At 34.9% G+C, this 26,865-nt stretch overlaps 2 protein-coding genes and 1 pseudogene across 2 annotated transcripts; 2 read left to right on the forward strand and 1 right to left on the reverse strand.

The window, feature by feature from the left end:
• LOC104747196 (nucleobase-ascorbate transporter 1) lies at nt 25-4,066 on the forward strand. Its single transcript, XM_010468784.2, has 13 exons — nt 25-241; nt 659-756; nt 888-1,064; nt 1,174-1,274; nt 1,396-1,471; nt 1,570-1,629; nt 1,723-1,910; nt 1,987-2,083; nt 2,180-2,266; nt 2,365-2,423; nt 2,505-2,596; nt 3,388-3,465; nt 3,552-4,066. The coding sequence occupies exons 1-13, from the start codon at nt 166-168 to the stop codon at nt 3,923-3,925; spliced, it is 1,563 nt and encodes a 520-aa protein (XP_010467086.1). The 5' UTR covers nt 25-165; the 3' UTR covers nt 3,926-4,066.
• On the reverse strand, nt 9,285-9,501 carry LOC109129128 (annotated as a pseudogene).
• Nucleotides 10,285-12,495, forward strand: LOC104747195 (glucan endo-1,3-beta-glucosidase 12). The gene is made up of 3 exons (XM_010468783.2): nt 10,285-10,503; nt 10,613-11,941; nt 12,281-12,495. Exons 1-3 carry the CDS (start codon nt 10,446-10,448, stop codon nt 12,313-12,315), a joined length of 1,422 nt encoding a protein of 473 aa, XP_010467085.1. The 5' UTR covers nt 10,285-10,445; the 3' UTR covers nt 12,316-12,495.

Consider the following 26,865-nt stretch of genomic DNA (forward strand, 5'->3'; position numbering starts at 1 on the left):
TTTTTTTTTTTTTTTTTTTTTTTTTTTTGCCTTTTTCTCACTGCTTTATATCTCTCTCTACTTTAACTTTTTTTTTTTGTTTTTGTTTTTTTTGGTTCTTCTTCTTCTTCGTCTTCCTCCTCTGTTTGTTCATCGGAAAAGGAAGGTGTTGTTTTGGTGACTCCAATGGCGGAGATAACTCATCCTCCTATGGAACAGCTTCAAGACCTTGAATATTGCATCGACTCTAATCCTCCTTGGCGTACGCTTCCTCTCTTCTCTCTTCTCTCTCTCTGTATATATATATATATGCGACGTTTCAAAACTATATAGTTTATGCAATGGAATATTATATTGTGTTTGTTTATGGGACTATTTAATGACCACATTAATTTATTCTTAATTAAGCAAAAGAAACCAAAACCTGAGTTTTGTTTTTGGTGGACCTCTTTCATGGTGTTTGATTTGCCCTTTTTTTTTTTTTTTTTTTTTTTTTTNTTTTTTCCGTAGTGCTATGATTGATTATCACGAACTCATTGTGTTCTACTACTACATACATTTTTGCAGCTTGAGATATAAAATTTTGCTGATTGTGTCTTTGAACCCCTTTTGTTGCTTGTAATGTATTTAGTAGAACACAAATTTTATAATTGAAACCTCTTGGTAACGTTGATTGCAGCTGAAACGGTGTTACTAGCATTTCAAAACTACATTCTAATGCTTGGATCAAGTGCTTTTATACCCGCATTGCTTGTTCCAGCTATGGGTGGCTCTGATGTAAGCCTTTTTAATACCAATCTCTCTCTCTCTCTCTTTCCTCAATTGGCTTATCAGTATCTGTGTTCTGCTCTTCAATATCTATGATGTTTAATCTTCTAATTCCTTTGTATCTTTTTGTATGTCAAAAGGGGGACAGAGCAAGGGTTATACAGACACTACTCTTTGTAGCTGGTATCAAGACACTTCTCCAAGCTCTTTTTGGTACCAGGTTGCCTGCTGTTGTTGGTGGCTCTTTTGCTTTTGTTGTCCCCATTGCTTACATTATCAGCGACTCTTCCTTGCAAAAAATCTCCAATGACCATGAGGTACATAAAAAGAAGCCTAATGAGAGAACACAAGATTCATTTGTTTTTTTCCTCGTACAACTGTCTCTCGTTTATACATAGTAACAAATAATGTAGTATGTTCTTGTAGAGGTTTATTCACACGATGCGAGCTATACAAGGGGCATTGATCGTCGCGTCTAGCATACAGATCATTCTTGGCTACAGCCAAGTTTGGGGTCTTTTCTCTAGGTACAGTATATCATTCTTTCTTTGTTTTTTTTCTTTTTCTTTTTGAAAGACACATTCATTGTCTTAACTATAGGATTCTTATCCAAATTCATTACTTGCTTTTCATCTTTTTCAATTTCAGGTTTTTCAGCCCTCTTGGTATGGCACCAGTTGTTGGATTGGTTGGTCTCGGTATGTTCCAGCGAGGATTTCCCCAGGTACCTCATACAAATCCCCACTCCACAGTCCACACCATGACTTTGCTTTAAACATTAATGAAATATCTCTTTTAAACTTTGATTATCTTGTTTTATAGCTCGGGAACTGCATTGAGATTGGACTACCGATGCTATTGCTTGTCATTGGACTAACCCAAGTAAAACCTTTGTGTTGTTTTAGACTTTCTTGGCTTGCTCTCCAAGTTATTTCTCTCTTTCTTATGCTATTTTCTTTCTTTCTTTCTTGGCAGTATCTAAAACATGTCAGACCATTTAAAGATGTCCCAATCTTTGAAAGGTTTCCGATATTGATCTGTGTAACTATTGTTTGGATCTACGCCATTATCCTTACCGCAAGTGGAGCTTACAGAGGCAAACCATCACTTACACAACATAGTTGTCGAACAGACAAAGCAAATCTTATATCAACAGCTCCATGGTATTCAGCAGCTCAGTATCCTCATGTATTGTGGTTACATAGTACATATCTCATTGTGCTTATAATGTGTCGTCAGGTTCAAGTTTCCATACCCTCTCCAATGGGGGCCTCCAACGTTTTCAGTAGGCCATTCGTTTGCTATGATGTCTGCAGTTCTTGTATCCATGGTCGAGGTAAAAGAATCAGCACATTGTTAGAGTCATTGCAAGTAACTTAAGTTTAATTGTGTTAGGGGGTCTGAGATGATTAAAATTTAATGGGTTGTGCAGTCTACTGGAGCTTACATGGCAGCTTCAAGGTTAGCCATAGCCACGCCACCTCCTGCTTATGTATTGAGTAGAGGCATTGGATGGCAGGTAGTGTGATATAAAAAGACACACATAAATGCATATGGCAGCCTCTAGATTTCTCCTATATCTTATCTGTTATGCAATGTTTCTTGTTAAAAATTCAGGGCATTGGTGTATTGCTTGATGGTCTATTCGGAACAGGCACAGGCTCTACTGTTCTAGTGTAAGTAAAGTAACTTCTTTGGAAGCTATCGTTTTCACATATTCACTGCTCTTTAATGAAGGTGTTAAAATGTGTTTGCAGTGAGAATGTAGGACTTTTAGGCTTAACAAGAGTTGGAAGCCGTCGTGTTGTTCAAGTATCCGCAGGCTTCATGATTTTCTTCTCTACATTGGGTACAAAAACTTNTTCAACAGCTCAGTATCCTCATGTATTGTGGTTACATAGTGCATATCTCATTGTGCTTATAATGTGTCGTCAGGTTCAAGTTTCCATACCCTCTCCAATGGGGGCCTCCAACGTTTTCAGTAGGCCATTCGTTTGCTATGATGTCTGCAGTTCTTGTATCCATGGTCGAGGTAAAAGAATCAGCACATTGTTAGAGTCATTGCAAGTAACTTAAGTTTAATTGTGTTAGGGGGTCTGAGATGATTAAAATTTAATGGGTTGTGCAGTCTACTGGAGCTTACATGGCAGCTTCAAGGTTAGCCATAGCCACGCCACCTCCTGCTTATGTATTGAGTAGAGGCATTGGATGGCAGGTAGTGTGATATAAAAAGACACATATAAATGCATATCGCAGCCTCTAGATTTCTCCTATATCTTATCTGTTATGCAATGTTTCTTGTTAAAAATTCAGGGCATTGGTGTATTGCTTGATGGTCTATTCGGAACAGGCACAGGCTCTACTGTTCTAGTGTAAGTAAAGTAACTTCTTTGGAAGCTATCGTTTTCACATATTCACTGCTCTTTAATGAAGGTGTTAAAATGTGTTTGCAGTGAGAATGTAGGACTTTTAGGCTTAACAAGAGTTGGAAGCCGTCGTGTTGTTCAAGTATCCGCAGGCTTCATGATTTTCTTCTCTACATTGGGTACAAAAACTTACTCATACTTGTTGTAGGCTTTACCATTCATTCTATTGTATCGGATCCTACAGTTTAAAAGCTTTGTTGTTTGTTTTGATCAGGCAAATTTGGAGCTGTGTTTGCATCGATACCAGTCCCAATATACGCAGCATTGCACTGTGTCCTCTTCGGCCTTGTTGGTAAAGACCATGACAAAACTGAATACACAACATCATCATCTCACTGAAAGAAAACATTTGTCATTTGTTTTAATCTTCTATTGCAGCTGCGGTTGGTCTATCATTTCTTCAGTTCACAAACATGAACAGCATGAGAAACCTAATGATCACCGGTCTATCACTCTTTCTCGGAATCTCAATACCTCAGTTCTTCGTCAACTACTGGGACGCTAGACATTACGGGCTAGTTCACACAAACGCAGGATGGTTCAACGCCTTCTTAAACACAATATTCATGTCTCCAGCAACAGTTGGTCTAATCATAGCAGTGTTCATGGACAACACAATGGAAGTAGAGAGATCAAAGAAAGACAGAGGCATGCCTTGGTGGGTCAAGTTCAGAACATTCAGAGGAGATAACCGTAACGAAGAGTTCTACACTTTGCCTTTTAACCTCAACAGATTCTTCCCTCCTACATAGTAGTAGTAGTTCAAACATTGATTTCTGATAGATTCTTTTTTTTTTTTTGGTAGTAGTCTTTAATTTATGACCCTAGTTTGAAGTAAAATTCAAAATTTTATTCCTGATGTAGATTCAATAAGATCATTTACATTGCTCACATTTCTAGATTATTTTTCCTTTCCATTAGAATTATGTTCGTGTAAGCGACGAATTCATTATGAACGCCAGTGATTACGGTTATTAAACAAATTAAGCTCTGGTGAAGACAATCACAACAATTATGTTCCATCCATGTCTTTCATGTTCCAACCATGTCATAATTATTACAGTCATTAACATCATCCCATGTAACAGTTAATCTTGGCTAATGGTTTAAGCAATAATTTCAAAACATGATTTGAAGGAAATAGCTAAAATTGAAAGTTAAAACTTGGAAAAATTGGGAAGCCTCAGTAAGCCAGCGTTTTTCACATCAAAGAGTAAAAAACTCAGACGGTAATTCCATATTTTAGCAATAATCATCATCGGTAATCTTCCCAATAATCAAAAAACTATCAAAAAATGGTTTTCAAAAAATCTAAAATGTAATCGCCGAAATGGCTCCGTAGATCGTGTAATAATCGAGACCCACAGGTTCCTATCAGTAAGCGAAACACGTACATCTGTTTATGTCCAATGTAGCATCGAGGATCATAGCCACAAAGAGCTACCGTCGACGTGGCATCGGACAATTTTAATAATCAAGAAAAAAATAAATAAAAAAGAGAGAACCCTCAGCGAACCCTTGTCAAATCACCCACACAACGAACACAGAACGGTGGGAAGTACGGTGAAGACCCGGCCGAGGAGTCGGTACACGACCGTAAACGGATCCGGGTATGGGATCCGGATACGAGCCGGGTTAGACTGATCGGGGGATGGGAATTCACCGGATGCAATCCTCGTTCAGTCCGTTGTTGTGTAAAGTGTCATACGGCACTTCCTATCTATGGGATTGCTTCTTCATCGGGAATTTAAAGAAAAACAAATTCGTAACCAAAAAAAAAACATTGAGAATCGAAAAAACTAGTAATGAACTGTGTAAAATTAGGTCGAATAAGCTACAAAAAGTGGATGATGATGATATGAGAGAGAGAGAAGAGAATCTGAATTTATATAGAGGGGTACGAGTCGGCTTAACTTTAAAACCCTAATCTCCTTCTCGTAAACCCTAGCGTTTTGATTGAGTTAACATATGGCCCAGTAATAGCCCCGTTTGTATATGTGGGCCGGAAGATAAACTAAATCCAAAGGGCTTTCCGAAATGACTTTGATGATGATGTTACTTGTTAGTTTTTTCTCAAGGCCAAGTTTTTTACAAAAGCTCATTCTTTTCCATAAACTGGTTCTTAAACGAGCGTTCATCTCTTGTGCTTCTATACCAGAAATTCATTTCTGCATTACCTCCACTTATTCTCACTACTCCTTCTTTTAATAAAAGGACGAAATTACCCTTCTAACAATTTTTAAAGAATATTAAACATTCTAGTCGTACATACCCGACTTCTAGTTGTACCAGTTGCACATCGCATAGTTGTACCATATATCGCCTAGTTGTACCAATTGCACCCTACTTGTACCAGTTGCACCTCGAATAGTTGTACCATATATCCCATAGTTGTACTAGTTGCACCCTAGTTGTACCAGTTGTACCCCGTATAGTGAGATTCAAACCCTGGGCGCGCGCGCGTGCACATGGAGCTCGCAACCACTAAGCTACTGTGTTTTTCGTTGAACAACTACTGATTTGATTATATTTAACCTAAAACAATCTTCATTAAGGGTAATATTGTCCTTTTACAATTGAGGGAGTTTTGAGAAATTGTTTTGATAGAAAGGGTGTTATGAGATTTTAGCCCTAATGACGTAAAAAAAAATCCCATGACTGGAGTAGCGCATTCTATTGGGTCAGCCACAACTTAAGAAACAAGCAAGATTGGTCTTCATGGTTGTGGACCTTTTAGTTCTCACATAGTTTTTCAAATTTTTTTATTTATACTTATTAAATATTTTGAGAAAGTTGGGACCTTTTAGTTCTCACATAGTTTTTCAAATTTTTTTATTTATACTTATTAAATATTTTGAGAAAGTTGGGATTCTCTTATATATAGAGAAGCTAGTTTTTAAGAGTTTTGTTTTGCCGATTTCTTAATGAAATCCAAAATCTCACTTTGATGAATTTTTGAAGTTTTCTTCTAGGAGATGTACATTTTTCTTAAGTTCCATTTGTTTTTATTTTTTCATTTGCAAAGTCAAAATCTATAATCTAAAACCCACAAAATTTGAGGATTATATGGATTAAGTCATGTGTAAATATTGCAATTCTGACAGTTAATAGAAAAACTATGAATCCTAGTTTGTGGACTCAAAATAAAAAATGTACATGTAGAAAATACAGATTTTTTTTTAGTCTGATTTTTGAAAAATTGATTGCTTATAGTGGTTGAAATTGTTAACTTGTTGACATTTGTTTTTTTTTTAAGATTTAGAAATTCAATTTGATTTAGAAAAAGATTATAGAATTCAACTAGTAAATGATTGTTGTGGATCTTTTTGTATGTAGAAAGTCAAATAATTTTGTAAAAAGGTTACAATTTATGAATAGTAAACAAAAAATGGTCCAATCCATTAATGGTTTTGTATTTTTACATTTGCTGCAACCATTCAAAGTTTTACCCAAAGATTTAGAGATATATATCTATTTTCTTTGTTCTTTGTAAACTCACAATTCAGAATAAATTCTATAAGTTTCTTTCAGTATTCTCTTGATAACATTTTTGGACCCATCAATACATTTATTGAAAATATTTTTAGTAACAAACGCCCATTGTCACAATTCGTCAAGTTCATATGATTCCCATATGTACAATATAAATCATGGTCCAGTACTTTTTGTTTTGTGTCAATTGTCTGAAAATTCTTCATTTACCTTTAGCAAGAATGCTTCAAAGCTAATTTGACGTTTACAGTCATTCCTTACTCTTAAGTCTAAACTGTATTTCAACAATCACGAAAAGAGAGAGTTTTTTTTTTTAAGTATTTATAAATAATGGTAGGGATTAAATGGACATAGTTTTTAGCTTTTAAATAGGAAAATTATTCGTAACATGTCAAGCTCTTTTGTTTTTTGAATCAGTTTTAGTCTCCTTACTACAGCAAGGAATTTTTCTTTTCTATTAGTTAATATGCAAAACAAAACAAAAAAAACCTATTATTTGAAAAATTGTTAGAAATGCTGCTTTCAATATTATTTATTAAAAATATTCTTCCTTAAAATTTAATAAAAAATGCTTTAAAATATCCAAGATCTTTTCTAATAGGTGTGAACTTTATAAAAGCATACATAAATTATAATTATATGGCGATCCAAAGAAAAAAATAAAAGCTCTCTCTCGACGATCCAAGTTCGTCTTAGCCGCCTGAAAAACTAGTTCTCCGTTTGCCTTCTCCGGTGACCGGCGCTCTTCGCCGTAACTGTGAGAGGGCCCCATGATGCTCTTCTGTTAGTTTGCTTGGCTTTCTTTTGTGTTGTCTTGGCTAGGTCTGGTGAATTGATGATGTTGTTAGTATGCTCAACAAGTGAGATGGTCTTCACGGTGAGGTTTGCTCGGCGGTCTTTTGAGCGTTGTTCTTCTTCCCCCAGCAGCTTCAAAAGAAGTCTTCTTTGCCTTCGTTAGATCCAGTGTTGTCCTGATCTGAAAGGTGAAGCTTCTCGTTTCTGTACTGGGTTCTTGTTATCTCCGTTTTGAGTAAGCTATCCTCGTCCTTCTCCTGCATCTTTTAGCTTCGGTTAGGTGTTTAGTGTGGTTTGCAGTTTTGTTGGGCATTCATTTGAGGAGCTTTTTTGGTTGATTCATGTCCTGATTTGTGATTGGTTTGAGGAAGCGGTCAGAACAGCCATCTCTGTGAGGGATTCTGATTACAAGTAAAGATGATGATGCCGGATCTTAGATCAACGGTTGGTTTGAAGAATAATTGCCATTGTGGTTTGTTTGTGTCCTGCCTCAGTTTTGTTGCTGGTCTTGTGCGTATCTTTGTTACAAAGCCGCATGCATGGAATGGCTGAGGATCCGTCCAGCTATTGCCTTTCTCCCAGTCCTTGTCTCTTTGGTTCAGCCTATGGCGCTCGGTTCCTTTCTTAGCAGAAGTTTCGTGTTTAGTGTCTGGTTGGTGGTAGTCCTCAAAGATTTCAGTCATTGCTTTTACTTGGTGTTCTTGGTGGGTGTTAACTTCTTGGTCATGCTTCGGTCTTGTTATTGAGGTTGATGTTTCTTGAGAAGTTTTGCCTTGCTCCTTGTACTCGCCTTCATGATCTGTTTAGATATGATCGCTTTTTGAAGGATTCTAGCTAGACGTAATGGGACGCATCAGTCGTCGTCGTCGCATCTGGGAGTGTGTTTTGAGTCTCTATGATTTCCTATGAGTACTCTTTGCTTGCCGGGTTATGATGTCCTTGGTTCTCGAGAGATTGGCTCTCTTCATGATAGGAGGAGGTAGTTGTTATTACGGGTTGGCCGTGGGCAGCCGTGATAAATCACATGCGCTAGTGTTTTAAAAGAAGAAGCTTCTCTGTTATCTTGGTGCTACCATTTTTAAGGTTTTTGCCTAGTTACTTCTGTTTGTAGTCTAAGGAGTCGTCCTTTTTCAATTGGTTTGATATTTCTGTTTTGTATTTTTAGTTCAGTCTATGGTTGTCTCCCTTTAATAGGGCTTAGCTTCCAGGGATTGTTCTTCTCCTCTGGCATCGACTCTGGAGATTTTTAGTTGTCCGCCGGCTTTAGTTTTCCCTTTTTTGGGCAGTTTGTAATTTTACCTTGGTTCCAAAACAAGTTTTAATAAAATTCAAGATGACAAAAAAAAATATATATAATTATACATGTGTAAGACTTTAAAAATACCTTTTAAAATATTATCAATACTTATAAAATATTTGGATCAAATTTTCGGAGTTATCATATAGAAAACCTTCTTAAAGCTTAGAATCTTATCATGACATATAGTTTAGATGGAGAGTAAAGAGACTTTTCTAAAATAAAAACTGAAAAAGCCATTTTAAAAAAACATAGCACAAATGATAAATTTCCCATATTTTTTTGGGGTTTCATAAAAGAAATATGACAAAACTAACATCGGACACAACCACTATTTCTTTCTTTTTGTCAACAAATGACATCTAATTTATACTAGCTTTTTCTGGTTTTTATTACAAATTAAACTCAATTGGAAGTGAGAAAATGTTTTGACGTTTGAAAGCCAAAATCGAAATAAAAATTCATATCCAACCAATATAAAGGAAATCCAAAACACTTTAAAACCGTACCAAACATTTGTTGCACATTTATTTCAGCTGTTAAACCAGAACCAGCTAAACCGATTTACTCCATTAGCTAGGCTACGTTTATTATAGGCATAAATTCACATTTAACAGTACAGGCACGAGCACACACGTGTGGAAGGAGACAAGAGCGAAGAGGGTTAATGGGACCGGAATGAACAGTGAGACTACGTGTGAGAGAGTCCAAGGCACGAGGCATCGTGTTCTGCGAACGGCTCATCTTCTATCATGTGGGTGCCACTCTCTTTTGCCCACTATCTCGATATCTTCAAAATTTAGCAATTTCAAAGTCTTACCATTTTTCGTTAGATTTTTGTAGCTAGCTAGCTCGTCAGGAATCTTTAGACATTTTTGTAACTTTGTCTTCTCACCTTAAAGAAGTCTGTCTACAAGAATTTTTGTACTTTTATATACTAGACTTGTATTAGGAAATTGTTTCACAAAAAAAATAGCGAGCGAGTCTAAACTTTGAAATTATTTTTTTGATATTTTCTTTCTAATTTCTACGGTTGGAGATTCATCTCACAAACTAGTAGTATAAAGAATTTTACAAAACATGGTAGGGTCGGCGTGCAATGTTACCTCTATTATTGTTTTCTATTTTACTTCAAAAGAATTTTTGTGACTATCAAGTCTATCACAACTACACACTAAATAAAAAAACTACACACTAAATAAAAAATACTACACAGCTAACCACTAGTAAATAAAGAATTCAACTTTACGTAAAACAAAAACAAAATGATTCAGATTCATAAAAACCCCATCAATTCTACTCATGATTAGCTGTAAACTCTAAGCACATATATACAATGTTTACAAACTGCAATAACATGTGAAAGTTGGGATCATAGTGGAGAAGGTGATGCAAATTATATGACATGTCACATGTGAAATAAATATTGCAATACTCAAATACACTAGATAAAAAAACCTGTCATTAAAAAAACATTATGTAAGAAGCTAATAATTATTCACTTATTAATAATTCCTTTTGGATAATAAGACCCCCAGTCTTCTTTACCTTGTTTACCACCACCACTTTAGTTAGTCCTCCCCTCACTCTCCCACAACACCACTCACTCACAACCCTAAATCTCTCTGTGGCTCCTTCTTAAGCTCTCATCTCCCTCTCTCCAACTCACTTCTCACCAGAAGCTGAGTATGGATCTTCTCACACCTCTCGTCTTCCTCATCCTATTCTCACCCATTTCTCTCTCAGGTAACAACATTACATTACATTTATCAAGAAAACATAACATTACATTACAAAACCACATTCTCATTATTCTGTTCTCATGTTCTGTTTTTTTTTTTCTTTTTTCTTGCAGATGCTGGTTCCATCGGCGTAAACTACGGCCGTATCTCCGATGAACTACCCTCCGCATTCAAAGTAGTCCAGCTCCTTAAATCTCAAGGAATCAACAGAGTCAAGATCTTTGACGCAGACCCATCAGTTCTCAAAGCTTTATCCGGATCTGGTATAAAAGTCACAGTAGATGTCCCAAACGAGATACTCTTCTCCGCCGCAAAGAGAGCTTCCTTCGCCGCTTCGTGGGTCAAACGCAATGTAGCTGCTTACCATCCTTCAACACAGATAGAATCAATCGCTGTTGGTAACGAAGTCTTCGTTGATCCACACAACACCACAAACTACCTTATCCCTGCAATGAGAAACATCCACAAAGCTTTAGTCAGTTTCAACCTCCACTCCGACATTAAAATCTCCTCACCTCTTGCCTTGAGCGCTCTTCAAAACTCTTACCCTTCTTCCTCCGGATCTTTCCGACCAGAACTCGTTGACACTGTCATCAAACCAATGCTTGAATTCTTACGCGAGACTGGTTCAAGACTCATGATCAATGTCTACCCTTTCTTTGCTTACGAAGGAAACTCTGACGTCATTCCTTTAGACTACGCTTTACTCAGAGAGAATCCAGGAATGGTTGATGCAGGCAACGGTTTGAGGTACTTTAATCTATTCGACGCTCAGATCGACGCGGTCTTCGCAGCTATGTCGGCTTTAAAGTACGACGATATCGAGATCATTGTGACGGAAACTGGCTGGCCGTCGAAAGGAGACGAGAACGAAGTCGGAGCCACCATAGCAAACGCAGCGTCTTACAACGGAAACCTTATACGTCGGATCTTGACACGTGGTGGTACACCGTTACGTCCTAAAGCAGATCTAACGGTGTATCTCTTTGCTCTGTTCAACGAGAACAAGAAGCTAGGTCCAACGTCTGAGAGAAACTATGGTCTCTTCTTCCCTGATGAGAAGAAAGTTTACGACATCCCTTTCACTCTTGAAGGGCTTAAACATTACCGTGACGGTAGTCATACTCCGGTTACCGGAGATCACCAGGTCACGACGCCTCCTATGAGTGGTGGAGGAGGTGTCTCGAAGAGTTTGAATGGTCAGTCTTGGTGTGTAGCTAATGGTGACGCTGGTGAAGAGAGGTTACAAGGAGGTTTGGATTATGCTTGTGGTGAAGGTGGTGCTGATTGCCGTCCGATTCAACCTGGTGCTAACTGTTACAGTCCTGATACACTTGAGGCTCACGCTTCCTTTGCGTTTAATAGTTATTATCAGAAGAAGGGACGCGCCGGTGGGAGTTGTTACTTCGGCGGCGCCGCTTACGTCGTTAGCCAACCACCAAGTGAGTTTAAATCTCATATTTCTTTTTCTTGCTAGTTGCTAATTAGTGTGGCGTATGTTAGAGTAGGTTTGGGGCTTTCATGCTAACGTACGCCGATTAGGGTAGCGTATTTTTAGGGTAGTGTAGATGTGTGGTTTGATTATATTGATGTGTGGACGACAGAGGTCAAATGTTCCCACGTGAACATATAGACCACTAGTGTTTTAACTTGTCGTGGCTTTACGTCATCTTGGTGTTTAAAGAGAATCCTATGATATTTATTTTTAGATATTTTAAGTTTGATTTGTGAATCTAATCTTAAAAGAAGCTGATTGGTTTTGATTTAATGTGAATATGCAGAGTATGGAAGATGCGAGTTTCCGACAGGATACTAAGGAAGACGATTTAGAGATTAATTATATATATTCGTATCTTGATGTATTTTTGTTTGGCCGGAAGTTTTTAGTTAATTTTTGTAACTTCTGACTTTTTAAATGTTTTGTTGTTAATATCAACTGAGACGATGTTCTTGATATTAAATATTTAGGTAATGGAATTATTAATGTTGATGGTAAGCTGCAGAAGTCGAGAAATGTGTCTTTTTCGTAGTTACTATAATTAGAGCTTGATTGGAACCACATATAATATAAGCATTAGCATTATGCAACGTTAAGCTGATTAATATAACACATTTATTAATATAACATATTTAGAGTTAAATGCTTGGGAAATATTTTAGATGATAGCATATAGAAAGAGAGCATATGAATGCATCTGCAGCTTGTAAATGCTCCCTTATATGCTCCATAATAAATATTGAGTGGATGATAAAATTAAAAAAGCTTTTTCATATGCTTTTCCAAAGCTGTTGAGGATTCTATTAAGGAAAATAAAGTATCTGCTTGTGTCGACCAAAAAGAAAACGAATATCTCTACTTGTAGGTCAGTCTTGTTTATTAGTGTTGGGCCATACAATGGTTATTTGGTTGCATGTCAAAAAAAAAAGAGTTATTGGTTGATGTTTTGATGGAGATTTTTTTTTTAACCACACAATAATTTTAAAAAGTATATCCTGATTGGTTGTCTAAGCAGAAAAAAAAAGAAGAGAATTTACAAAATTAAGTTTTGAATCTAGCGATTAGATTAGGAAGAGCAAAATGGATCTTGTTGCCGCTTTGGATTCACAAGGACAATCTTTGCTAATGACAACAAAAATATATTCTATCCAACACTTTTTATGAGAAAACAACGACAAAAATACTCGTTTAATGGGAAAAAGAAGAAACTCGTTTGCTAATGTCATTATAGAGACTTTATAAGAGACTAGGATTTAACCTGCAGTACACCGCAGACCAATATTTTTAATTTTAAAAATTTAAAATTTATATTGTATTTATTTGTTATTTTATTATTATTTTATTAATTTTAAAAATATAAAATTTTACAAGTATTTGATAAAAGTGAAAATACACTAGATTGACCCAAATTTGGGTAAAAATAACTCAATTGACATACTATAGCATCTTATTACTAGATTGACACAATATTTATGTAAAAAGACCAAAAACCCAAAAAAATAATAATTAAGTTTTATTATTAGAAAAAACGAAAATTTGAAAAAAAAAAGAATAAAAAGAAAAAGAAAAAGAAAAGAAAAATATAATGTATAAAATAATAAGTTAAAATATGATTTTTAAATTTTTTATTTGAAAATATGTTTATAAAAATATTATATATTAAAATATGATTTTCTTAAAAAAAATTCGAAAACATGTTTTATAAAACTATAATGAAATAAAATATTATTTAAAAATATTATTTTAAAAATGTATCTGTGTTGATGTTTAAAATATAATTTTCTTCAAATTTCTAGAAAAAGAATATGATAAAAAAATCTGATATATAAAATTATGATTTATCAAAAAAAGATGTATAAAATATGACTTAAAACATATATCTATGTTAATGTATAAGAATATGATATATAAATAGAAAATAGAGAAACAATTAATGATTTTAATGGCGAATATGGCAACTAATCTAAACAAATTTGGTAACAAACATCAGATTTTTGGAAGCCAAAAATAAAACTGTTATAACAAAAAACAAATCTGCCATAACAAAAAATAAATATGTTGTCACTATAATTACATCTAATAAATCTGTTATCAAACAACAGGTTTTTTTAAGCCAAAAACAAAGCTGTCATAACATAAACAAATCTGCCATAACATATGGCTTCAATGTAGGTCTCTTTAGCAATTTTTAAAAACTTTAACAAATCTATTATCAAACGACAGATTTTTTGTTAAATTAAACAATCTTTGGTAATATGAAATAAATCTGTTATCACTAGACGTCAAACTAGTAATTATTTTTTCATGAAAAATTTTGTCACAATACGACAGATTTTTAGCGAAAAAAATAAATCTATAACATCTGTGAAAAATAAATCTGCCACATATTATAACTAATTTTCCATATATTATGAAAGTCTGTGGTGTCATTATAAATAAGTCTGTCGTTAGAATAAATCTGTCACTAATTATAAATCTGTCGTAACTATTTTCAAATAAATCTGTCATCCAAAATAAATCTGTCGGTCATGCACAAATAAATCTGTCGTGCAAAAATAAATCTGTCGTAAATAAATAAATCTGTCACAACTAGTCCGACAGACTTTTGAATATATTTTTATTTAAAAAAAAAACGCTGGAAATTTTTTTAAAGGGTAAATTTGACTTTTTATTTTTTCCTAACAAAGCAAAAAAGGGTATTTTAGACATAAAAATAACCCAACTAACCCTCATATTTTATGAGTTAATTAAGTAATTAATCTCTTAATTTGGGTCAATCTAGTTTTTTTCCCTTGATAAAAATATTAAAAGTATAAGATTTTTGTAGTGTTTTCAAGGTTTTAACCCGTGTGGTATATGTATAGTTTAGTAATACATTTATCTCATGGTACAATCTAAAAGTGTTTAAAAAAAAACAATTTCACTTAACTCCCTATATGTGATTAATGCCAACCCGTCTCACCAAAATCAAAATAAGTTTTTGCTTTTTTTTTTATCAAGTTTAATTATGTTAATTGTTTTACCAAATTAGCATATTTTTATAGTTTATAATTTTTCCATGTCAATATATATAGCTTATGATAATTAATAGAATTTTAATTTTTTTGGTAATTCCTCAAAAAATAAAAATAAACCAAATTATATGGAGGGTTTTCAACATATTTAATGTGACATTTTATAATTGGATTTTTGGTTTAGGAAATTTATTAATGTTAATATAATTATGGATACTGTAAACTTTTGTTATGGAAAATCTGTTGTATATCATTTAAATTTGAGAGATTATAGCATCCATAAAAATAGTTTTGGAGATTTAATGGGTTAAAACTTTAATGGGTAGAATTGTTTTTGGAAAAATCAGGATGTATAGATGTTGTTAAGATTTTATGGCAATAAATGTAACAAATGTTGGTCAATTTAAGAAAGTTTAGTATTTGAGTTTCTCTACAATATTATTTATGGAATTGTTTTAGGGGTTAATGTTGTAAACAAAAATTAAATAAATAAAACTTAAAAGGCATAAACCAAAATGTACTTAAAAATTGTTAATATAGATGGTGGACTGCTACCTACAAGCTGTAGAGTAGAAGAAGAAGAAACTTAATAAATATAAGAAAAAAGTCATATGTTTTAAATTGAAGATGCAAGGGAAATTTGAGCTTGTTCAAGAAATATGTTTTTGAAAATTTTGCAGAAAAATATGGTGTTTGCATACTTAATCGATCATTCTCCAGTTGGACATCGCTCTACTTCATCATTGTTTCGATTGTTTGGTGTTCCACTAACTGTGTTCATCCGCACTAAAGATATGTTTGGTTGTCTGGTAAAGTTTTTGAAATGCAATGGAACTAAGAGTGCTTGGTAACAAAGAGTGCTTAACTAATGTAAGTTTGATATTTTGGTTTCTTCTCCATAATAAACAAACTATTGCTAACAAATTAATAGTGTTTTTTGCATTATAAACTTCGAGTATTATGGTGGGTGAACAGAATTGAAGCATATGAGGAATCATGTGATGTGGTGAAGTATGTAAGACAACTTAATGTTGATAAATACATTAGCTTCTTAAAGAAGTCTGGATGGAAAACACCTTCAACTTTAGTTGTCCGTTTTAGAGTATTCTCTCAGTTTTTTAAGTTGACAGTGAACTTTCAGTTCAAACCAAAGATATTAAATTGCTTAAGACATGACAATTAATACAAGAAGCATTGCAATATGTGGTGTTGGGTAAATTAGGTTCATAGACTATTTTTTTCCTTGATAATTTATGAACAAAAGAATGTTCTTATAGTATGATAAGTTAGTAACCTTTTGTATCATATGTTTTTTTTTGTTAACCACACATTAATTCAACTTGTTTTATATGTTATAAAACAAAAATCATTTTTTTTTATATTTATCTTTTTTGGTTTAAGGATATTCGGGATACAATACTTGATATTACTTGATTCCAATACATACACTTAATTTAATTAGGAAATTTTAGTATAAATTAAAACTTCCAAAATTATTTATATAATATTACCATATATTGATTATAATGTATATTTGTTATCATTTGAAATCAGAAAAAAAATTACGATAAAAGCAAAACATGAACAATATATAAGTAAAATATGAGTAAAATATTAGCAAATATTAACAGTACAAAAAATAAACTATAGGTTTCACTTAGAGATTTTAAAGCAAAATTAAATATCTCAGATTGTTTAGCAAAATGGCTATGCCATCTCTTCAAATATGAAGCGTAAGAATTTGAATCTACCACTATGCATATTATTTTAAAAAAGGTCTTGTGGATCCGTTTAAAAAAAATAAGGTTTTTTGAGTAACTAATATTAAAAGTAAAATAATATCGGTAAGTTTTTCAGAAAACCCAATTTATAAAAGTAGTCCTAAGCTAAATATGTATACTCTATTTTAACCACGTTTAGTAATGTATCAGTCATATACTATTGTCGCATAAATGGTTGTCAAGATATAATTTTATTATAAATTCTACTAGATTTTGACCCGCGGTACACCGTTGAACTATATTTTTAAAAATAAAATATAAATATAAATTTTAGTAGATTAAATATATATATATATATATAACTAATGTTTTGTAAATTTTAAATGTATATCCCTTATATCTATATATTATTTAGGTTTACCGGTTTAAAAATTTAGGTTTACCAGTTTAAATTGTTAAATTCTGAATATAACCAGTGATATAACATAGTACTGCTTGTTTATTTTACATAATCGTAATTTAATAAACTCAATTAGATATGCCTAATATTCTAAGTCGATGGTGATAACAAAATAATGAACTGATGATTTACTAACAATTAATGATATAATTTTCAATTTTTATTAATATAGAAACTCATCCCGCTACATACCCAAACATAATTTTTCTTCCTTGCTTAAGTAAGACATGCATGTTTTTCAAAATCCAAATAACGAAAAATGCAAAAAATATAGTTACATTAATTTTATGTATTTTATGATGATTTAAAGCAAGTAAACTAAATAAATAAAATAAAGATGATAAGAAAATCGTAATTTTAATTAAAAGATATTATTTTATATTTCAAACAAAATATTTTAATTGTGTTTGGTAGTAAATAATTAATTGAAGATATTGTAATTAATTTAATTAGATATTGTAATTAGTCATTGATTGATTAAGGATATATTTTATGAATTTTTGTTTAGCCCAAAATATTAGTTTTAAATTTCAATTTTTAAAATTTAATGATAATAGCATTCCTTGTAAATAAGTAACAATTCTAGGATTTTTTTGCTAAATGTCTCAAAAATGTATATATAGATTTACATGATCACACGCTTAGTCAGCTAATGGAGAAGCTGCACACATGTATCAAATTGTGAAATAGTGGCGCAATTGCCTCTGAGCGGACAAAACCACATGACTCAAATTCGAAAAGCTGGAAACAAGCAATGGATGAAGAGATAAAGTCTTGGAACAAGTCCCATCGCTCGAAAGAAAGAGGGTTTGGAGTCTTTCCTATTACTGATGGCAGACGGACGAGACAGAGACCGTCGAAGAAGTGTTGACTACGAATTGTAGTATTGCAGCGATATTGGATGCTTATCAACTTTGTTCTATGGTGAATATGAGAACAAGGATGTTGAAGCATCTAGTAACAAATTAAAAGGTCAAATGGTAGGGATACAAAATAATTAGTGAATCAAAGGAAGCATCAAAATTTACAGTGGAAAAGTGTATATGTAAAGAGTGACTTTTTGAGTTTCTGGTTAAGTATCTTAATTTTTTTTTAATGCAAATCGACCAATAATACAACTATATAACTATCGAATATTGCTCCATGATATGCTTTTAATTTTTACCATTAACTCCTTTACGTTTTTGGACTAAGTAATCGAGTGCTTAAGGATTGTAAAAAAAATCAATTAAATAAAATTCGACCAATAAGAAGAGACTAAACTTTACATGTGGTACGCCTTCGAATATTGTTGAGCTGTAAATTGGGAGGAAATATATTGTCAAACAACTCATGTTAAGAATTAGAAGTTTAAAAATCAAGTGCATGGTATACCTATTTGAAAATTTTTTTGACGACTTCATACTCATCACCACTGTAAAATCGGGTTGAGTATGGTGTGCTTAATGACAGATTGTCTGCAGAATAATTTGGAATATCATATTACTATGCGTTCGCCCTAGTTCTCTTCCGGGCACGTTTCTCGAGGAGCCGCAAGAGGAGTTTTCAAATGGCGTTTCTCCACCGGCAAAGCTTCCCCGGCGTTCCCCTCTCCTAATCGGCGTTGCTCTCGTTCTGCGGGTGTCTCTTCGTAGTTATCGCAGTCATTTCCGGCGTGTTTTTCCGGCTTCCTCTCCGGCTTCTTCCGCTTCTAATAGCGTTTCTCTGCTTCTCGGGTTCAATGGCTCGTTCTTCTTCGATGATGTCGCTGCGACATGGGCCTTCGTCTTTGACGGACCTGCTTGCTTCTCTCGGCCTGAAGCTTCCATCGGCGCCGGCTTCATTGTCGTATCCTCTTTCTCCACCAGATCCGCCTGATCCTCCAGACCCTCCAGATCCCTCTCCGACTCAGATCCACGTAGCTCACGTCGTCAAGTCACACCGGCTTCTCAGCCTCGTTGGCAGCAGAGCTGACTGCTCGCTCTCCACCTCCATCTCAATCAACACGCCTTCTTTCCTGTTCCCCCAGGTATGCTCCTATTCTACGGTCTCTGGTTCTTCAACTTTGGAAAGTTCTCAGATGATCGTTGAAAGTGTGGCTCTGGCTTTGTGGAATTCGGATCTCGCTTTTACTTCTTTGATGTTTTTGGATACCCTTGGATCCACATTTGTGCTTTCTTGTAGCACTTGTATCGCCTTAGTGCGAACCTTTACTGCAATATGCAGATTCTATTTCAAATTGGCTGTGTTAGTAGCCGCTTTGTTGCAGATTGGAAAGAGCTCTCTGCTCTCCTTCATCGTTCCAGATTTTCTGGTTCACCGGGGCTTTTATAGCCCTCATCTCTCCTTTAAGGAGCTTATTATCCTCCCAAATACTTCACTTGGTTTTAGTGGTATTGTCATAGGGAGCATTGTTGTGAAGACTGTTCTACTTGTAGTAGAAGCGAGGTTTGTTGCTCAAGACGTTTCCCGTTCAGCTTTTGCTGACTGTTTGTCGTTGGTGTCTCTAGAGGCTTTGTTTCCTCCATTCAAGAACCAATCTACTTTGGTTGAGCTTGTTAGCTCCCATCTATCCCATTATCCATGGTTTGAGCTTGCTAGCTCCCATCTATCCCTTTATCTATGGTTTGAGCTTGTTAGCTCCCATTTATCCTTTCATCTATGGTTAGTTTATGCTTTAGTTATTGCTGTTGTGTTACCATTTGCTCATATGGCTTGGCTTGTTTGGGCTTCTGATAGCCTTTTGTATCTTCTCTTTGAGGAGGAATAACTCTTTTAATTTGAATGAAAATCCGAGTTTGACCAAAAAAAAAAAAATGACAGATTGTCTGCATTATTAGGAAAATATGTGGATAGGGAGATTAACAACAACGTGCGATAGTGAGACCACAATACGAAGAAAATCATAATAAAAACATAACTTTTATCTATAATTTAGTCAGGACATATGATTGACTTTAAGAGATAGGAGAAAGCGAGAAAGTGGGGAAAATATGTAGGAGGTATTAAAAGTGGATTTTTGTGAAAATGAAGAGTGACAAAATGGGGTTGGGTGCAATTATTTCTTTATTTTATTACCTTTTTCACACACTATTTTAGTTATTTAAAATTTATAATATCTACATTAAAACTTCACACCTTATGACATGAAGGATATTAATAGTGACAGCGGTCAGGGTGGAAAAATCCGTCAGCGATTTTGGACTAGAGCACAATACTACAAGGTATAGCTTCATGCCATTATAATCATGTCACCAACAACTTGCTTTGTTTGGCATTTCAATCAAAATTCGACTGATTTGGAGAGCTTGAAATGAACACCAACATAAGCGAGAGTGTCATCCGACAAGCCATCTCATTTGTATTATTGAAAAATAGATACTAGCTAAAACTAGTAATTTCATTACGCTATCGAAATTTCTCCATACTACATAATCTCCTTCAAAGATTGTTTCATACTAGAGGAAAGTCATTAGGTTTCAATTATGATCGAATCCTTTTTTTCTTTTTTTTTTTGTAAAACACAATTTTTGTTGATTAAGAAATTACACAATTCAACAAAAAGTTATATTCCTGGAAAATGAATTCGTTGATGTATATAATAGTAATATTAAAATATTAAAATTACATATTTCTGCTTCTTTTTTGTTTGGATCATACTGTATCTTTATATTTGTTTAACACTTCATTAAAAATAATAGAGTGATTTTGTAATAAAATGTAAAATACTATTTGGACAGTTATTTGAACATGTTCAGAAACCGTATTCTCTCTCATATATATAGTTTTGAGCCTTTGAGTAACAACCTAGCTTTGAGTAACAATCTGTTAAAATCTCCGGCGCCGTTGTTCCTTTATCTGAATCTGAATCCGATGTACAGAGGTATCCTTTAAATAAACGAGGTTTGTTTTCTCACATCAAAGTCGATATCACTCTTCGAATCTACGCCTCTCCTTCTATTGTCTTGATTTTAGGTTGTGGAGGAGGTTACTTAGATCTCTATCGGGGATTCATTGTGGATATTATGATCTATCGGTGAAGGTTTGATTGACTGTTTTCACATGTTTCCTCTCTTGGGGTTTTGCCCCTTCTTCCTTCAATTCTTAATCCTTTAACCCGATTTTTTTTAATTGTATAAGTGATAACTCTCTCTTATTTTTAGGAAAAAGATGGCCAGCTACACGAGGTATGCCGCAAAACATGGCCACACATATGAAGTTTAATAATGTACCCCTAGCTACACCTACTATATGTTTGGCATGCCCACATACATCAAGTATATGACGTTATGTGTTTCACATCATGGACATAGAATATCGGTTAACCGGGTGATTTCCCCCGATAACGACCGGCGTTGACTCATCGGAACCATAACCGGACAAAATAGAAACCCTACCCGGGCTCCTGCGACCCAATAAAAAAATTCGAGCCGGTGCGTTTATTGTTATGGATCGATTTTTAATGTCATGTATCTGTTAATAAAACAGGCCCAGGATCGAATATTACATTTCTCATTTTTTCCCCAAATCAACAAAGAATTGATTTTTATGGTTCTTAGTTCATCGTGAGAGAAACTTCAATTTGGAGAGAAGATGGAATTAAGCTCGGAATCGTCTAGTAGCATGAGGAGCAGGTCTACTAGAGTGGGGCAAGTTTGTGACTGTAGATTGCCGGCGAAGATATTCGTATCAAAAACGGTGAGAAATCCTAATCGTAGGTTCCTCGGGTGTGAGCTGTACAAGGTATGTATTGCTTTTATTTCGAACAATGTTAAGGTGAGTAGATATGTTGATTAAGCAGTTGTTTGATGTGTGTAGGAAGGTGGTAATGGTCATTGTAAGTACTTTAGTTGGGTTGATGAAGAAGAAGTGAACGACTGGGCGAGAAGAGCATTGGTCGAAGCTCAAACAGAAATTAATGAGAATAATAAGATAATCATTCAACTATCAACAACAATCATGGAGCTTAAGGGTGATTTAGAGACACATCAGCTGCAGAAGAAGATTGATGATATGGAAGCAATGGTGTCTCATCAACACATCTATATCACGGGTTTGACAGGCTTGCTTGTATGTGCAATTGGAATCATCGTACTTGGTTGAGTTTGGATGACTTAATGACTATCTATTTCATCGTATTTGCATCGTACTTGGATTGGTGAAGTAGTTTTTATTGATGTTTGAAGTTGATTTGTAGGATTGGTCCTGTAATGGCTAGAAATGTAATGACTAAACTATGTAATCCTTTTTGTTTGGATGGTACAAGGATTACAACAAATTAAGCTAAACTGTCGTGTTTTAATACAACAAAATACCAAAAGGAAACCCAACAATACCCAATGACAGTTAATTAACAAGCTTAGCCGATTTAAGGGTTTTAGATAAACATACTAAACCCAATTAAACCCAATGACAATGTTTTAACATCCAAAAAACTGCTCCTTGCAATCTCAGTTACCAAATCAGAAACTAACAACTTGACTTCCTTGTGGTGCTGTCGATGACACATTTTGCACTTCAGCAACATCTTGATCTTGATTCTCCATGGCTACCAATGCTGCCTCCATTGCCGCCTGATCTTGATTCTCTATGGCTGCCCATGCTGCTCCCATTTCCGCTTGGTCTTGAGCTTCCAATAGAGGGGTCTCCGTAAGCTTCCTTCTCTCTGCCCTGCTCTCCGGAGACTAAAAAAACCAAAAACATCTGATTAGCCATGTGTACCAAAAGGAAAACAAATCAAATGGACATCACAAATACCTCATGAGGACACTTTCGTGAATTATATCCTGGTTCACCACATATAGCACAATGCACTATTCTTCCTTTTCGATCAACCTTCATCTCACTCTTCTTTTTGCAAGGTGATTCATTTAGTCCCTTGATCCTGGCTTTTCCGTTTGGTCTCCCTGCAGGGCGTTTATAAGGAGGTGCAACGATTCGTGGTTTTCCATAATCTTCCCAAAACTTAACTCCATTCACAGGCCACAGTCCTCTTCTATATGTTCTCTTCCATTTCTCACTCAAATAGTAGTATGCTATATAGTCTTCGACTTCCAGATTCAGTTCTCTGATTGCACATACGGCATGACGATAAGGTATACCCGTTAAATCCCATTTTCTGCATGCACATTCACGCCTGTTCAAACTCACTGCATATCCAATCCCAAATTCAGCAATCTCATACTCTCCACCAGTGCTAGAAATCAATGCACAATATTGAGCTTCTTCACAAGATTTCTCCAGCTCTTTCCTTGATTTTTTTGTGAATTTTGCAGCTTCTTTCTCAGAAATAATAGACCGGTTGACAACCCTTTGCATTGCATCCCTTCTTATAAGTTCTAACATTTGGACAAATGGCTTCCTCCTTGCAATCTCAAAGTTCTATTATACGACTCAGTGTGATTGTTGTGTGTATCCGCACAACATCAACCAACCCTGAAAATGCTCGACACCATGAACTTGGATCCTTTCGTAGTAGAGTTTTACAAGCCTGCGGATCAAACTCCTTGAATATAGCCAAATTTTCTTTATAATCCACTTTGTTGTAACTGCTTGCAACTCGCCAAAACAATGGCTTCAACATGTATGACTTGTGATCTCTCTTGATGTTTCCATATATGTGTCTAGCACAAGCACGATGCTCTGCCATTGGCAACTCCGTAGCAACACCATGAATCAATCCTTTATGCATATCTGAAATCAAGGTGATGTTCTCACATAACCCCAAGCTCAAGTCTTCTTTTAGTTTTCGAATAAACCATTCCCAANCCAGCAGCTTAGTATTTCTTCCTCTGCCTTTTCAAAGAAGATGTCCACCTCTCCCACCCAACGACTTTTTGACACCAATTTATTCTTATTGCTATCAACATTCTCCCACAGAGGCTGCCTATCTGATACTTCTTCGAATGGTAGCTTGTACCACATTCTCCCAAGGTTGTTGACTCTTTTCGCAAGCATTTTCAACAATACGTCTTGAAAAATTGTCACTGAATCAACCTCAAAAACTTCAATAACTCCATCGATGTACTTCAACACTCCATTGTCTGTCGTGAATTGGCCCGAATGATGGCAATTCACTTTCACTGTAATTTTTTCACTACAAAAAATGATATATAATTCAGAGACGACCGAGAAATGTTGTTATAAACAATGAAACTAAGGACACAACAATACTCGACAATAACCCTAGAGATAACCCGACAATAACATATAAAGGAGAATCTTTCCGACAACAATCCCACTTTCCCACTTGTTCAAAACGACAAAAAAAGTTAAAAATCAACATCAAACATCCAAATTTACCTCATCTGGACGTGAATCAACAGCCGATTTCTTCTTTATTTCGATTTCCAGCAAAGATTTCACTGCATTTTGTACCAGTAAAAACTCTAATTGAAAAGGGGATTTCTTCAACACTTCTACGATTTTTAGGATAAAACTTTTTAACTTTTCTTGTTTTCGTCGATTCTCATTTTTACCATAACAATTGAATTAATCGAAAATGGGCCTGTTTTACTAACAGATAAAGCCCAATAAAATCGATCCATAACAATAAACGCACCGGGTTGAATTTTTTTATTGGGTCGCAGGAGCCCGATTCGGGTTTCAGTTTTGTCCGGTTATGGTTCCGATGAGTCAACGCCGGTCGTTGTCGGGGAAAATCACACGGCTAACCGATATTCTATGTCAATGATGTGAAACACATAACATCATATACTTGATGTATGTGGGCATGTCAAACATATAGTTAGTGTAGCTAGGGGTACATTATTAAACTTCAGATATGTGGCCATGTTTTGCGGCATACATTGTGTAGCTGGCCATTTTTTTCCATATTTTTACATGGTTTCGATTTTTGTTTCAGGTAGCAGCTATGGTAATATTGATAGTTTATGAACAAAAAAGTTGGCATGTGTTAAGACTTGTAAGTATCTCTATCTCTCTATGGTCTTCTTTTGGCAGCTCAGGAAAGCGGCTATCACTACACGAAAACATGCCATTTGGGACTACCGAAATAGTCTCTAAATGGTCACAAAGTCACTGTTTGAGACTAATCCAGGACTGTTTTTAGTAGTCGCTAATTTTTGGTCGCAAATTAAAATGGTCGCAAAACGGTCGCTAATTTGCGACCACTTGGTGACGCCTAAATAACGTCGTAACTAAGCGACTACTATACAACTTGTATAAAGAGTCACATCTTAAGACTAAGTTATGACGGGTTTTGCAGTCGTAAATTTGGGACTTAATTAAGACTAATTTTCTAGTGTTTAATTTAGGACTAAGTTACTGTAGCTGCAAAAAGGTCACATTATCAACAACTTATTTGCGACCATCATAAATTAAAATTTAAAAAAAAACTAAAAAATAAATAAATTAAAACTAAAATAAAATGTCAATTTTTGATTTATATTATCCCCAAAAAATGTAGCATCTATCCATCCATATAACCAACCAAATCCTATAACCAAAAGATCACAACCAAGATAAAAAATAGTTCAGTCGCGAGGAAGTTTCGCCATGATGGGTCATATGTGGCATTCTCCGTTGAAGATTTCCCATGCTCAGCAAGCCTCTCTTCAGCATCTCTAAGAGAGGGATTGATTCCTTGATATGTGGTTAACAAGAAAAATTTGAGAAAAGAAGAAATATAGTTATACAATCTGGAACACATGGATGAATCTTTACCTCATTGCACTGCCTCGTCCTCTCCTTCATCACATCGGTCCAACCTATGGAAATCTCAAACATGAGTAGTTGAGTATTTTCATTTCGTAGTAACTTAGACCATCGAGCGTCCTAAGAGGATTGAAGAAAACATCCATATGAGTTAAAAAAAAATGGAAAGACAGTAAGAAAAAATGGAAGTGTTAATGAGTCATATATACATTACTCGTTCAAAAGCAGGACTCTCTCGATTTTGCTTTTCAAATGCTCAATGTTATGCAGCTGAAAGAACAGAAGCACTGTAAAAACAAAACAAAACAAAAAAGAACATGACATGAAGTGAACCAGCACTAACCAGTGCTTCACGACCATGCTGCTCTTGAAAATGGATATTATACCTGAGGGAAGTTGGCACCCTGAGCCCAAACGCTACCATCATGACCAACGATAGCAGCAGCGGTAAGATGATGTCCCTGGCCATCACCAACATCACACATCAAATGCTCATCAATGTAAGTTTGCCACGACATCTTTCTTCTCCTTAATTAATTTTGTTGTTGTTGTGATCTCTCTGCGTTATTATGTGCAGCGTGGTGACTTCTTCCCTCGGAGCTAGAGCTGTGTAAAAACTAGCTGCTGAGCACAGGAAAACAAATTACACCCAGATTTGAAATACATCACTTTCAATCATAATGCTAAAAATAATCAGACCTCAAGGGAAAAACAATGTAAAATCTATGTAATCAGAAAACAATGTAAGAACGCAAGTATCAATTTATGTTTTTAACAACCCCAAATTTCACATAATCCTAAAGCCGAGAACTAATCAGATCTGAGAATATGGTCTAACTCATGGAAACAGAGATGAGACTGAAACAACAATCGAGAGGTAAACATTATTAAATAACAGAACATCTCGTATACATTATTCACCAAATTATAATGGTGTATTATAGAAAGCTAAGTTACAGTTTTGATGCACCTCATAAGAGACAGAGCTGAAACTAAAGCTGTAAATTTGTATGCTTAT

The sequence above is a fragment of the Camelina sativa genome, chromosome 15, assembly GCF_000633955.1.
Source record: "Camelina sativa cultivar DH55 chromosome 15, Cs, whole genome shotgun sequence".
Taxonomy (NCBI): domain Eukaryota; kingdom Viridiplantae; phylum Streptophyta; class Magnoliopsida; order Brassicales; family Brassicaceae; genus Camelina; species Camelina sativa.